Source organism: Wolffia australiana, chromosome 4 (genome assembly GCF_029677425.1).
Source record: "Wolffia australiana isolate 7733 chromosome 4, ASM2967742v1".
In the NCBI taxonomy this organism is placed as follows: domain Eukaryota; kingdom Viridiplantae; phylum Streptophyta; class Magnoliopsida; order Alismatales; family Araceae; genus Wolffia; species Wolffia australiana.
In genome coordinates, this window is record NC_135838.1 from 7,937,255 (window position 1) to 7,950,529 (window position 13,275).

A 13,275-nucleotide genomic window follows, 5' to 3' on the forward strand; every position below is an offset into this window, starting at 1 on the left:
TTAAGTATCATTTGAATAAGAATATTTAAAGCACATGCCTAAAGTATAGTGATATATGCATTATGATCTCATCATAATTCACAAGTCAGATCATGTATTTATGGACTTCATTATAATGAACATCTTACATCAATGAACATTGAAAGAGTCATGCAATGGGTGATTGGCTTGTCGGCCTTAAATATTTCCATCATTATATGTCCGACAAGTTAATAACACATTTCATAGTTTACAGATGAAAATGAAATTAGGGTTTAAATAATATGTAATATTGTCTTTGATATTTGATTTTAGTCAATAATATTTATAATCACTGAATATAGTTAGTTAGTAGACAATAATGATCATCTCCATAAGGAATGTGATCATGAATGTAGTACTCATAAAATTCTAAGGAGATGATAAGGAATAAATATATTATTTGTAAAACTTTATATACACTTTTGAAAATAATTACTAGGAAAATGTCAATCAATTTTTGTAGACTTGCAGGACAATTCAATAATCACATTTCAATCTTCTTACATTAATTGTTGTGTTTGTCTCAGTATTATTAGTTTCATTCTGGTTTAAAATTTTTCTTATGTTAGGGAAAACCTAATAGTTAAATAATTCAAAAAACATTTATTTATGTATTTATATTTTTACCTCGTGGATAGGTTATACTTTGTAACCCATTAACAATAAGGGTATCATATTTTTGGCTTCTCACTGAACTTAAATGGGATTACACTAGAAAGTTCTTCGTTTTTATGTGACTGATGGGTGGGGTTAAGCAAATTACCAGATCAACTTCCTTATCACTATGCCTAAAGTATAGTGATAAGGAAGTTGAAGAGTGAAGACTGACTGATTGAATGAAACATGGTTTTAAAATAAAAAATGTAATAACTATAATAAGATGGTATGCATAGATATTTTAACTATACTAACACATTAATAATGATGTATGATAAATTGAAAACAGATGGCTTTATATAGATTCATGTGTATCTTTATACTTTGTTTGGAATCTATATTTTCCCTAAACTAACTATGTTTTAAATTTACCCCTATATGGATATTTTTTAGTTTGAGGTATATTGTATGTGTTTTGAAAGCCAATCACACATTCTACATCTGATAAGTACAATATATTAATTATAATGCACTTGTGATTATTAAAATTTAACTCCATGAATACATGTAATGACTAAGTGAATCAAAATAATATCATAAATATAGTGATCACTAGTCTTTAAACATGTGCTCTAAATATTCCAATTTGAATGATACTCGAGATGGATCTTTCAAATATTCAGGGAGAAAAATAAATTTGAGTCCAGCTCATATGACGAGGTCAGTTGATCCCATAGCTATTAGTGTGGAGATGCTAAGGACAGATAATGGGTGCATTTTGGGAAAAGAGTTAACTCAATTGGTCTATATGATCCCTGAGTGGTTTTATATCTAAGGTGTAGCATGATGATTCATATCACGATTTTATAAGTGGTCCTTATACCTGAGACACTAAAGTTACGTTATAGATGGATGGATGTATTTTGACTATGACTTATGAGATTATATTCATGAGATTCCAAAATGTCCTACCTCAGGTTCAACAATAAGTCTAAGAAGGTGATTGTGTTGTCAATATGGAATCGCCTGCCTAAAATTCTTTCTTGAGATTGACTCACGGAAGAAGATGTAGTTAAATACTTGTCCAGGGTGGTGGAATATCAGAGAAGGTTTTATCTTATTATTTTGCCTTATATTCTTACGAACTAGATTGACCAATAAGGATTTGGCGATCGACCATAGTTCAAGTCATTTGAGAGTCAAGGTAGATGAAGGATTATACATATTCCATAACTGATGACAATAAGCTTCCATGAGAGACTTGACATACTCATTTGTATCTTCTAGGACAGGAGGTATAGTTTGACACCCCATAGACAGATGACTTAACAAATAGATTTGGTTAAATCATTCCTTGATTAACTAATTAATATTTTTACATAGTTAATTAATTAGTTCAGTGTAATAAATGTTATTGGGCCACTAAATTTATAACCTACGATGATAGATGGGCCTAGAGTGTCACATTATTAACTATAATTTTCTATGGATTGGGACTTTTATGAAGTTTTTTCAAGGTCCTTTATGAAAATTCCCTGAACAGTGTAATAAGAGGGGCACCCTCGATTGATACCCATGTGTCATTTTGAGTGCGCCCCCTTCCCCCCTTTCTCTTCCTCTTCCCAGGTGATGCTTCCACTGACATTGAATGGCGAGGACATCAGATCCATGGTAGCACACTATAATCAAATGAAGAGGATATTTAATGTTTTGAGGCTTGCAAGTATATTTGTAGTGGCTGGACATCTGAGAATCTTGAACAAATCACACTTACCTGAATCACAATCGATCTGTGTAAAGGTATTTTTTTTCTGGATCAATATCTTTGGTCTTCAGAATCATATTCAATTCGATATTACACCGAAAAATCAAGTTGGGATCATGTCTATTGAGGACATGACTCCTAGTAGTGGGAAAAAGTACAATAAAAAAACTGGTAATGATGTCTTCTTTTTTTCTTTTTTCCTAAAAAAAATCTAAGATAAGATACTACTGGACTAAACAAAAAGAATGAGATTACAGACCAAAGTTTATCATAGGTGAATGATTAAAAAAGCTATATTTATTGAATATGAAAAACTGATGAATCAAAGCTGGATCTTAACTTCCCATGTATTCCTCTTCAGAAACTTGATTCATGGTCAATTTTCTCCATCCTTACATTTGACAAAAGTTGACAAAAAGAAAGACTTTAATATCATCGTTACGGTGAGTAAAAATATACACACTACAATGGCATATTTTTTTCGCATAGCAAACATAAAATTTAGTCTATCAGTTTTTCTATAAATGAAGGGAATGGATGTTGAAATGCATTTATTGATCTTGCAGAGTGATGTAGCGTTAGAATATAATAAGTCTATAATGACTGATATCAGGCTGAGTCAACCTTGCTAATCCACATTGTTAATCCCACTTTGCAACAAACTAGTGCATTTAGAAAGAGTCACCCCCTCTAGCTTTTCTATTGGCTCACTCCTGCTTGCATACCTAAACACACTTCAAAATCTTCTCCACTGATTTGATAAATCCATTTCTCCAGAAAAAAAATAATTAATAATTTGCTTATATCAATTATTTATTTCTCAAATAAATACTTTAAACTTCACAAATTTCGTAAAATTTTAGAAATTTCAGGACTCCTTAGGGAAAATCCAATGTAACTTTGTGGGTTTATTTTCATGTTTCATATTTTTATTTACTTTTTCTAAAATGATATAAAAATAAGAATCAATATGTTTATTCATAAATAACAAGAATGTGTACCTACTATGTCTATCTACTTAAGTTAGACAATTTATCAAAATAAAAATATCATTATTCATAGCTTATCAAAATATGTAAATTTATGAAGATTGTATCTAATCTATTTAAGCCAGTATCTCAATATCAGCCTGTCACTCTCAACCTCTGAATTTAAATTTTAATCACGTGCTTTCTATCTCTATTCAAATTTCTTATTGTTTTCCTCAACCTCTTTTCCTAAAGTCCCAACTTAATGTAGTTCTTATTTCTTGTTCATTATATGAATATAATCTGCATTAAATAACCTCAATCCTATCTATGATACTTAATTTACATTAACTAAATGAATTGTAGGCTTAATAGGAAGCTAAAATATTTCCAAATTCAATAATTATTCATTCTATGAATAATTCAGTAAATATTTCCAATAGACTAATTACTTTTTTGCTTGATGTTTCCTCAGTCCAAAGTATAATTACCTCAACAGGTGCCTCTTTCTTTTTGTTTCTTTTAACGATCCAATTCTAACATCTCCTCCATTACTTTAGACTATTTTGATTCCAACATATTAGATATTACCAAATATCATATACACTCAAATCAAAACATCTGATAAAGTGACTTTAGCTCAATCCCAACATAATGTTGATGTCCTCTTATTTTATCTCTATCCCAAAAAAAACCACAAACATGGATCCTACAGGTTCTAAATATTTCAAGAAAAAAATAATTTGAAGTTGCCAACATTTTAAATCTAAAATGAAACTAGAATTTAGTGGAAGATACATTATTTCATATAGGAGAGAGAATACTGAGTAAACCCAAAGCATTTTTTTCATCCCTATGAGATACATTTTTGTGGACAATTATTGTGCAAGAAGTTGGCCATGAAACCAGATGTTGGTGAAGCCAATTGTTGAGAGAAATGGCAGTTAAATTGGGGGTTCAATATTAGTCTCCATTATATGATCGATGAACCCCTTTTGTGTCATTTCGTTATTAGAAGTTGTTTTGATAAACTTTATTTATTAGAAGTTGTTTTGATATACTTTATTTATTAGAAATTTTTTTGGGTTTATTTACCCCATATAAATTATTTATTGAATGTATCTATACAGTCCTATTGAATGTATCTACATGTCATCATGTCCCTCAAATTTACATTCAATAGGACTGTATAGATACATTCAATAAATACTTTATATGGGGTAAATAAACTAAATAACTATTTGAATTTTGCCGAAGAAATCTCCTTGGTACTTATTACTAAAATAAAAAATCTTTTATTGGTTCTCACGTCAATCAATAAAATTTTCTCTCAATATGTTCTCCTCTGTAAAAGATATTTTATTACATTTAACTACTCTCTCTCTCTCTCTCTCTCTCTCTCTCTCTCTCTCTCTCTCTCTCTCTCTCTCTCTCTCTCTCTCTCTCTCTCTCTCTCTCTCTCTCTCTCTCTCTCTCTCGCCCATTTATCAGGCTAGCCATCTAAATCCAATGAAGGTCAATCCACTTATGGGCCTGATTAGACCTACAAGCCCATTCCACTCAATGGCTCCACCAGATCCAATCAACCGATCCCCTCGGTCAGTCAGATCTCCATCCTGCAAGATGATAGACAGACCAACCGATGAATTCCAATAAATCGACCTCTCCAACGTCGATCTGATCTCAATTCTCAAGTCCAAGGCCATGTTTTGAACCCGTCCGTGGCAATAAAACTCTTCTCATTAACCGAAGAAAGAATGGGTTTCTCCACGGCGTCTCCCAGTTATTTACAAGACGCACAGATCACACAACAACAACAACAAAAAACGAAAAAAAATCAATGCCCTGCGCTCTCCCCCGAGCTCCCACCTTTGGGCAGAGCCTTCATCTTGAAAGAAGACAGGCCAACCCCATCCGAAGCACCGGCGCTGGTACTGGCCCCGTCCCCTCTCGAGATCTTCAAAGAGAAGCTCCTCTTGAACGAAGCCCACCTGTCCTTCGTCCTCATCTTGAACGAGCTCCTCTCAGCGGCCCCGCTAGCCACGCAGCTCGCCGCTCTTCTAAACCTCCCGGCCATCACCTCCTCTCTCACCGTCTCCGGCAGTCTCAGCCTGTACCGCTCTCGTTCCTCCACAGAGTGCCCAGTCGTGTTCGACCTCGGAAACCACCGCCTCGGCGGTGGCACCGCCGAAACTTCTTCTTCAGCCTCCACCGTTATCGCCACCTCTTGCGGAGGCGCAGCGACGGCCTCGAGATTGGTCCGGCAGACGGGGCAAGTCTTGTGGGCAGCCAGCCAAGCATCGATACACCCAGAATGGAATACGTGGTCGCACTTGGGAAGCAGTCTGAGAGTATCCTCGTCTTCGAACTCGCTGAGACAGACAGCGCACTCCAACGCGCCTTTGCCGAGCTTGTGTTCCTTCACTTGGGAGTAAACGAAGGAGGGAAGGGCATCGATCGCTTCTTCGGAGAGCCCGCCCACGGCGGGGCCGCCGCGGGGCGCGGCGGCCCGGGCTAGCCCCGCTGCCGCTATCATTCTCTCCATCTCTGCTCTCTCTCTTCTGCTCCTTATGTAGATGGAGAAGAAGGCCGTGAAGAAGAAGGTGACCAGCAGTATCACCACGATCACCGCCATGGCTGGGTTGAAGCTTCCTCTCCATGCGTCGTATGGGTTCGCCGGCGGGCCAAAGGTCGGGTTTTGGCCCCTGGCGAAACCCAGAAGAGAGGCGATGAAGAAGAAGAAGAAGAAGGAGAGAGCCGGAAGCCCATGGCGACGCCGCCTGGTCTGCACCGCCGTCGTCATCGCTCCCCGGTTTGAAGAATTCCAACTGGTGAACTCACCCCTCCGCTTGGAGAGTTTTATTTATCCTGGAGTTCAATTATCGCACGACCCCCCAAGAAGTTTAACAAGTACTTCCACAGGTCTCCAAGTCAGTTTAATTATCAGATGGCCTCCTGATAAATCAAACTCTCGTTTCTTTGTTTCCTTTTCGGGAGTATATTCTACCGTTTTGTGAAGTCTAGAAGGCTCTCGGCTGGGTGCGAGAGAGTATAAAAAAAAAAAGAAATTATCGTGGAATGGACTTTCGAGGAAGGTTCTGAAGAAACCTTAGCTTATGGCCTGTTCAAAGTACAGCCGCGGGACCAAAAACGAGTGGATTGGCGCAGGCGGCGATGGAACGTCAACGGGCATCTGTCGCACTCGATTTCTCCCTCTCGATAGAAGTCATCGTAGACTGGGCTGTTTCCGCGTGGCGTGACGTCTTCAAATGCGACGGCTGTTTTATAATACGTGTTCGATATGACTCGCCTAGTCTCCCTCCGTTGATTTTGTGTATCCGGGTAAGTATAGTTTATTAATGTGAAAGCAAGATTATACGAGCATGGTGACGACAATTTTATAGTTATGAGTTCGTAGGAATGTTTTTTAATAGTTGGTGGCGGGGAATGACAAAACGTGGCTAATGGAGTTATGACGAGATGATCAGTCTGAGATAGATAGACAGATAGATTGATTGACAGATAGATAAATAGATAGATAGATAGATAAATAGATAGATAGATATCGATGGATAGATGATATCGATGGCTAGATAGATATATATATGGATGGATGGATATCGATGGATGTACAGATAGATAGATATGGATGGATGGATAGCTAGATAGATATATAGATATCGATGGATAGATAGATATGGATGGATCGATAGATAGATAGATATCGATGGATGGATAGATAGATAGAAAGATAGATAGATAGAGATAGATAGATGGATAGATAGATAGATATCGATGGATGGATGGTAGATAGATATCGATGGATGGATAGATAGATATCGATGGATGGATAGATAGATATCGATGGATAGATAGATATCGATGGATGGATAGATAGATAGATATCGATGGATAGATAGATAGATATCGATGGATAGATAGATAGATATCGATGGATGGATGGTAGATAGATATCGATGGATGGATAGATAGATAGATATCGATGGATGGATAGATAGATAGATATCGATGGATGGATAGATAGATATCGATGGATGGATAGATAGGTATCGATGGATAGATAGATATCGATGGATGGATAGATAGATAGATATCGATGGACAGATAGATAGATATCGATGGATGGATAGAAAGATATCGATGGATGGATAGATACATAGATAGATAGATAGATAGATAGATAGATAGATAGATATATAGATAGATAGATAGATAGATAGATATATAGATAGATAGATAGATAGATAGATAGATAGATAGACAGACAGATAGATAGATAGATAGATAGATATCGATGGATAGATAGATATCGATGGATAGATAGATAGATATCGATGGATGGATAGATAGATAGATATCGATGGATAGATAGATAGATATCGATGGATAGATAGATAGATATCGATGGATGGATAGATAGATAGATATCGATGGATAGATAGATAGATATCGATGGATAGATAGATTTGGATGGATGGATAGATAGATAGATAGATATCGATGGATGGATAGATAGATAGATATCGATGGATGGATAGATAGATCGATAGAGATAGATAGATAGATAGATAGATAGATAGATAGATGGAGAGAGAGGAGATTGTGGGTAAACACAAAACTATAAAAAAATTATTATTTTGTTACTCATCTGATGTAAAAACCCGTACCTTAGAATTAGATTTACTATTTAGTCATCTACCAGAGACCAGCCCAGTATTTAGCCTTCGCGATGTAGAGCGAGATGAAAAGGTGGTAGTTCTACATTTTGCTCGTAGATATGCAAGATTGATGGTTCAAGCAGGTAATAGAGAGGGGAAAGTGCACCGTGGGGCTCAATATGTGGTTACTAATTTGTGATAGAGGAAACGAATTATTAATGGATACGAGAGAAGCATAGAGATGGATATCGACCAATGGATAAAGCCCGAGGCCGTCATTGAGATAGAGTTTGTGGTATTTGTGATAGATAAGCTGTAGATGTAAAGATAGTGGCTGTGATAGCGATGGAGATAAGAGATGGAGATTGATACAAATATAGAGATAAGGGATGAGAGAAAGAGAGATGAAAATGAACCGGCGTGACAGCCCGAGTGATAAAATCTTTAAACAATGCAAGGAGCCTGGTCAAAATAATACTTTCCTTCTTAAATCAAGAGCGAGAAATGAATTCCGGCGGATTGGAATTCAACTTCAGTATGTAATTATGGAAAGGGGATGCTTTATCCCTGCTGTTGAGGAGACAGTACGATATAGGGATCAAAATTTTAGAAGTTCCATGTCTCTATATACAGATAGAGAAATGGAATGGTCTGGATATGAGAAAGAAATGTAGAGGCAGAGGTTAGGTCTAGGGATGGAGAGAGACATAGTGTAGAGGCACTCGAAATATAGAGGAAGAGATAGAGATGGAGACAGGGACTGCTGGAGGCTAGATATTGAGAACTAAATTCAAATATAGATTGATGCATTGACCGTTACACCTAGATACAGAAAAACTTTAAGATATATATATATATATATAGAGAGAGAGAGAGAGAGAGATGTTAGAGCTAATGATAAATATAGGGATATAGATAATCCATAGAGACAGATGGATATAGAGATAGAGGAAGATATAGATAAAGAGAGATAGGGATAGACATGGAGACAGAGACTAGTGGAGGTAGACATCAAGAGAGAAATAGAGGTAGAGATGGAAAGATGGAGACAGACTCTAAGACGTAGATATAAAGAAAGGAATGGAGAGAGAGATGGAAAGATGGAGACAGAGAGAGAGAGAGAGAGAGAGAGAGAGACTCTAAGTAAACTCTGGGAAGCCTGGAGCTGGATTCTTTAAGGGGGATGGATGGAAGCTCCAAGAGGGTTGCCCGGCGGGGGAAAAGAATGGTGATAGAGACGGAAAGATGGAGACAGAGACAGAGGGAGACAGATACAGAGATGGGATAGATGCTGTGTGTGTGTGTGAGAGAGAGAGAGAGAGAGAGAGAGAGAGAGCGAGAGAGGGAGAGCGAGAGAGAGAGAGAGAGAGAGAGAGAGAGAGAGAGAGAGAGAGAGAGAGAGAGAGAGAGAGATTGTAAGTGGACTCTGGAATGTCTGGAGCTGGTTTCTTTTAGGGGGATGGAAGCTCCAAGAGAGTGGATCGGCGGAGGAAAGGACGAGGTTGAGAGAGATCGCCATAGCAGTAGGAAGCGAAGCCCCAGAGAGAGAGGGCCATGGCGACTCCCTTACGGACGTCGAAACGCTCGCGGAAGAGGACAACGGCAGTGACTTCAGAGACGGGAAGCAACACCGCTACGACGACTCCGGCGAACAGAGAGGAGGAGCAGGCTATGGTGCCCATTAAGCCCAAGCTGAACGCCTGCCAAGCCACTGCCCCGCCCACCAGCACGAGGTAGTATTTCACCTTCCCTATATCCGGTTCTCCTGACTCTCTCGCCACCTCCTGGGACCAGATCCGATGTAGGATTAATCACAGACAGTGAGAGAGGGAGAGAGAGATTGCAGAAAGAATTGAAGAACAAGAAGAAGATAATGATGACGATGAAGATAATGATGATTATGATGAAGAAGAATAATAAGATTCTGTCGATGATGATGATGATTATGATTGAGAAGAAAAATAAGATGATGTGGATGATGAAGATAATGATGATGATAATGATTATGATGAAGAAGAATAATAGGATGATGTCGATGATGAAGATAATGATGATGATTATGATTAAGAAGAAAAATAAGATGATGTTGATGATGAAGATAATGATTATGATGAAGAAGAATAATAAGATGATGTTGATGATGACGATGAATATAATGATGATGATACTGATTATGATGAACAAGAATAATAAGATGCTGTTGATGATGAAGATAATGATGATGATGATGATTATGATGAAGAAGAATAATAAGATGATGTTGATGATGAAGATAATGATGATGATGATGATTATGATGAAGAAGAATAATAAGATGATGTTGATGATGACGATGAAGATAATGATGATTATGATGAAGAAGAATAATAAGATGATGTCGATGATGAAGATGATGTTGATGATGAAGATAATGATGCTGATGATTATGATGAAGAAGAATAATAAGATGATGTCGATGATGAAGATGATGTTGATGATGAAGATAATGATGCTGATGATTATGATGAAGAAGGATAATAAGATGATGTTGATGATGGAGATAATTATGATGATTATGATGAAGAAGAATAATAAGATGATGGTAATGTTGACGATGAAGATAATGATGAAAGAGAATGTGATGATTACGATGAAGTAGAGTATGATGATGCTGATGATGAAGGAGAATATTATGATGAATATAATGATCCTGATGATGAATAAGAATATTATTATGATGAAGAAGAAGAATATAATGATGGAGAATATGATGATTATCATGAAGAAGATGAATATAACGATGAAGGAGAATATGATGATTATGATGATGATGAAGAATATGATAATGATCATGATTTAGATGGATGATGATGATGATGATGATGATTGATATGATGAGGAAGAAGAAGATGCTGATTGATGATTCAGATGATGACGATTGATATGATGAAGGAGAAGAGAATGATGGTGATGATGATGGTTGATACGATGAAGAAGAAGAGGATGATGGTGATTGATAATTCAGATGATGACGATTGATAAGATGAAGAAGAAGAGGATAATGGTGATTGATGATTCAGATGATGACGATTGATATGATGAAGAAGAAGAAGAAGAGGATGATGGTGATTGATGATATAGATGATGACGATTGATATGATGAAGAAGAAGAGGATGACGGTGATTGATGATATAGATGACGATGGTTGATATGATGAAGAAGAAGAGGATAATGGCGACTGATGATTTAGATGATGAAGATGGATACGATGATGATTAAGAAGAAGAAGATGATGATGCTGAGACCTGAAAATCGCCCTTCACAAGCATTCCCACGACGCATACAACAGAGGCAAACGCGGAGACCACCACCTGCACCTCCAGCACCATTCGATGGGTCACCGGCCCTCTCACTCTCCTGAACACAAGCTCCGTCAATGGCAACGTCAGCGCGTAAAGCGCAGCCGACCCGAGCGACGCTGCGAACCCCAAAAAATACTTTCCCTTCGTCTCCCCCGCCGGCCTGTCCGCCGCCGCCGGCGCAGCCAGAACAACCGCGCCGAGCGTCAGCACCACCACCGCATTAACAGAGAAGGGCGTGAACTTCTGCCGAACAATAAGAAAGGAGAAGACTGCGACGAAGGCCAACTGGGTAGTGTTGAGAATCGCGTTGGTCGTGGCCGGCAAGGCGGAGGAGCTCACAGCGAAGAGATAGCTATCGAGGCCGATAAGTAAGCCGATTCCTGACGCCGCAGCGAACAGAGGTAAGCTTATGGAAGTGGAGCTGTCGCCCGAGAGAGTAGATATAGTGATGGGTATTAGGAGAAGAGGCCAGCCTCCGACTTGCACCAGGCTCGACAGCCAGAGGAGATCTCCGCCGTTGAGAAAGTAAAGGCGGAGGAGCAACGGCGCGGATGCCCCGGCGACGATGAGGGTGCAGTTGATCGCGAGAAGCGCTTGTTTGGTATTTCCACCGTGTTCTTGAGATGAGACCATCGTTTCTTCTTTAGACCTTTGCTTTCTTTCTTTCTTTCTTTGTCTCGTGGGGTTTAATAGTTAGAGGGAGGAGTACGATTGGAGAGTGGGAGGCTTAGGTTCTTGTGAGGGAATTCGTCGCGATGTATAACAGCCGGAGGAGAAGGACAAAACGGTGGCGGTGTTTTGTGGGGGGAGCGACGTGGGCTCGGAGAAGTTATGAAAGAACGGTGCGGCGCGGCTTTGTATTTGGTGGCACTAGAGAAGGGCGTGCTGTGATATGCGAAAATTCACACAGGGTATATATAGCTTCTTTAATGGTATTTATGCGAGGAAAATTTAATAAATTTCCCTCTGAATTTTGAAATGGCGTGGAAATCCTATTTTACTTATAGTTGTATCTTTTTCTTTTATTTTTGTATTTAAAAAAATCATTCCTTCCTCCGATAAACTCCAAGAAAAATCGATAAAATTTCAGAAAATTCATAACTTCATCTCCATATTAATTATCATTATTAAACTAAGTATATAAACCAGCCAATTTCTTCTAAACATAGTTATTCCAGGCTTAAATAATTTCGTATAATTGGTGAATTCACAAGGAATAGTGAAAAATCAGACATTCACTTGGAATAATAAATGGAACGTAAATATATAAACTTTTCATTCTAATTAGTATGGTTCAACTTTTCATTCTAATTAGTATGGTTCAACTCATACTTCAAAGATATATATCTCAGACACTATGAAAATCCAAAAACTTAGAACATGAGTTTTTATTATTTGTTTCATGGCACAATTCATGGTTGACGTATATGAATCTTAAGATGACTAATACAATTGCTGGAATTGGTTGCTCGAATCCTATAAACCCTAAGAAACAAGAAAACTTTCAATTATTTAACACCATTTTCTTTATAAAATGATGATACTCTATGATGTGAATAAAGAAGAAATGACCCATAAATCTACTCCGTTATGGGTTTGCAAATATAAAATTAGTATGCCACAGCTAGTTTCAACACATCAATAAATGTATAAGTGCTTCAAAAAATTGAAGGGAGAAGAAATGAGCTTAATGAACACTGGGATCTTCATCGCTATCTTCGTCTGTTTACTTGATATCAGTGTCATCATCCTCATCTGCTTGCCACCAATACTTTAGTGTCATTAGTATTTCAACGCTCTTTGTCGTCAACCCGGATCGATTGTAGTTGATGACGGCACGACCGGCAGAGAAGTCGGAGGGCGCACTCATCACGGAGACTGATTGGAATTCCTTCGCAACCAT

The 13,275-nt window shown here is 37.9% G+C and overlaps 2 protein-coding genes across 2 annotated transcripts; both read right to left on the reverse strand.

Moving 5' to 3' along the window:
* Positions 1-5,073: 5,073 nt before the first annotated feature.
* Positions 5,074-6,270, reverse strand: LOC144701806 (E3 ubiquitin-protein ligase ATL31-like). The gene has a single exon (XM_078573574.1). It carries the CDS (start codon positions 6,152-6,154, stop codon positions 5,189-5,191), a length of 966 nt encoding a protein of 321 aa, XP_078429700.1. The 5' UTR covers positions 6,155-6,270; the 3' UTR covers positions 5,074-5,188.
* A 3,211-nt stretch (positions 6,271-9,481) lies between these two features.
* LOC144701807 (purine permease 1-like) lies at positions 9,482-12,008 on the reverse strand. Its single transcript, XM_078573575.1, has 2 exons — positions 11,316-12,008; positions 9,482-9,814 (listed from the first exon to the last, which is right to left on the reverse strand). The coding sequence occupies exons 1-2, from the start codon at positions 12,003-12,005 to the stop codon at positions 9,482-9,484; spliced, it is 1,023 nt and encodes a 340-aa protein (XP_078429701.1). The 5' UTR covers positions 12,006-12,008.
* Positions 12,009-13,275: the final 1,267 nt, after the last annotated feature.

Bases quoted from the DNA above. Each gene is read 5' to 3' on its own strand.
- LOC144701806 (XM_078573574.1), bottom strand. From the start codon at position 6,154: ATGACGACGGCGGTGCAGACCAGGCGGCGTCGCCATGGGCTTCCGGCT.
- LOC144701807 (XM_078573575.1), bottom strand. From the start codon at position 12,005: ATGGTCTCATCTCAAGAACACGGTGGAAATACCAAACAAGCGCTTCTC. The intron at 9,815-11,315 runs GTCTCAGCATCA...ATCTGGTCCCAG, and splicing joins TTGTGAAGGGCGATTTTCAG to GAGGTGGCGAGAGAGTCAGG.